Source organism: Fukomys damarensis, unplaced genomic scaffold, assembly GCF_012274545.1.
Source record: "Fukomys damarensis isolate Sample0158 unplaced genomic scaffold, DMR_v1.0_HiC HiC_scaffold_34, whole genome shotgun sequence".
In the NCBI taxonomy this organism is placed as follows: domain Eukaryota; kingdom Metazoa; phylum Chordata; class Mammalia; order Rodentia; family Bathyergidae; genus Fukomys; species Fukomys damarensis.
In genome coordinates, this window is record NW_022900946.1 from 424,236 (window position 1) to 425,999 (window position 1,764).

At 57.1% G+C, this 1,764-nt stretch overlaps 1 protein-coding gene across 4 annotated transcripts in view; it reads left to right on the top strand.

The window, feature by feature from the left end:
* The window catches only part of Prss53 (serine protease 53), a 6,709-nt gene that overhangs the window by 4,436 nt on the left and 509 nt on the right, over positions 1-1,764 (top strand). For all 4 annotated transcript variants that reach the window (XM_010617439.2, XM_010617440.2, XM_010617441.2 and 1 more), the window contains 4 exons: positions 437-587; positions 666-907; positions 989-1,134; positions 1,317-1,554. In XM_010617439.2, the coding sequence (XP_010615741.1) occupies positions 437-587; positions 666-907; positions 989-1,134; positions 1,317-1,554 (777 nt within the window). The remainder of the gene's footprint in view (positions 1-436; positions 588-665; positions 908-988; positions 1,135-1,316; positions 1,555-1,764) is intronic.

Below are 1,764 nucleotides of genomic sequence, written 5' to 3' on the forward strand. Positions count from 1 at the left end.
TTTTTTTTTTTTTTTTTTTGTGGTACCAGGGATTGAACTCGGGACCTTGTGCTTTTGAGGCAGGTGACGGCACCACTGAGCTACTCAGCCCAGGAAGCGATGTCTTGATGTAGGGGAAGCACTAGTGGGCCAGGGATTCTGGAGCGAGTCTTGCCCCGGAGGGATGCAGATGGTGGTGGGTGGGAGTGACAAGCGGGGCTCTTCCTGGAGGACTGGGACAGAGGACCTTCGGACCACCAGGGTTAAACAGCTCAGGCTCTGGCTGTGGAATCCCAAGTCTGCTTCTCCTTGCTCTCAAAGTCACAACCTCTCTGGAATCTTTGATAATGACGGTAACACAAGTGAACCTAAAAGGACACTGGATTTAAACAGCACTGGGAAGCACATGGCCCAGTGAGTGCTTAACAAGTCAGATGTTGTAATCCATCTGTTTCAGCCTGTGGATCACTGAGGAGAGAGGGTCCGCGGGCAGGAGCTCCCTCTCCATGGCCCTGGGATGCCAGGCTGAAGCACCAGGGGAAGCTAGCCTGTGGTGGAGCCATGGTATCAGAGGAGGTGGTGCTGGCAGCTGCCCACTGCTTCATCGGGTGAGCCCTGCAGCCCTCTACCTTGTGTGCCTTGTCCCAGTCTGGTCACTCAGTACTGTTAATGCTGCCTCTGCACAGGCGCCAGACCCTGGAAGAGTGGAGCGTAGGGCTCGGGGCTGGATCAGAGGAATGGGGCCTGAAGCAACTCATTCTACACGGGGCCTACACACACCCAGAAGGGGGCTACGATGTGGCCCTCTTGTTGCTGGCCCAGCCTGTGACACTGGGCCCCAGCCTGCGACCGCTTTGCCTGCCCTATGCTGACCAGCACCTGCCTGATGGGGACCGTGGCTGGGTCCTGGGGTTGGCCCAAGAAGCAGGTATGTAGGACTGGGGCCACCAGCAGTCATCCCTCCAGCCTCGAGGCCACTAGGGCAGCCTGCTTTCTCCTTACCCTACAGGCATCAGCTCCCTGCAGGCAGTGCCTGTGACCCTCCTGGGGCCTGGGGCCTGTGGCCGGCTGTACACAGTCCCTGGGGGCGAAAGCATCCCCATTCTGCCAGAGATGGTGTGTACCAGTGTTGTGGGTGAGCTGCCCCACTGTGAGGTGAGCCTAGTTCCAAACTTAGCCAATATTCTTTCACTACCAGGCTTGCTTCCATGCCCGCCTCTCCCTAGAACTAGTCCTTTCTGCCAACTAGCCCCCAAACAGCCAGTGCTTCAGCCCCTTCTGCCCTCCCACAGCTGCCTCAGTGGAAGAAATAACCCACTGTCACTGACCTCTGACAGGGCCTATCAGGGGCACCGCTAGTGCGTGAGGTGAGGGGCACGTGGTTCCTGGCTGGGCTACAGAGCTTTGGGGATGCCTGCCAAGGCCGTGGAAGGCCCGCCGTCTTCACAGCACTGCCTGCCTATGAGGACTGGGTCAGCAGTTTAGACTGGCAGGTCTACTTTGCCGAGGAGCCGGAACCTGAGGAACAAGCATCAGGGCCTGATGTGGAGGCTGGGAGCTGCCCGGCCAATTCACGTGAGTGTCCCTGGGGCTTCCTACTGACCCGACCTGTTCCATTCTTCTGTATCAGTCTGGACAAAGTGCTGTTCTGACCCACCTGCAGTTGCCCTGTGTGGAGTGATGCAGTGGACAGACCCATGCAGATTCTAACTGTGGCTCTTTGGCCTTGTGCAAGTGGGACTATGGGTACAGAGACAGATTCTACTTTTTTTTTTTTTTTTTTTT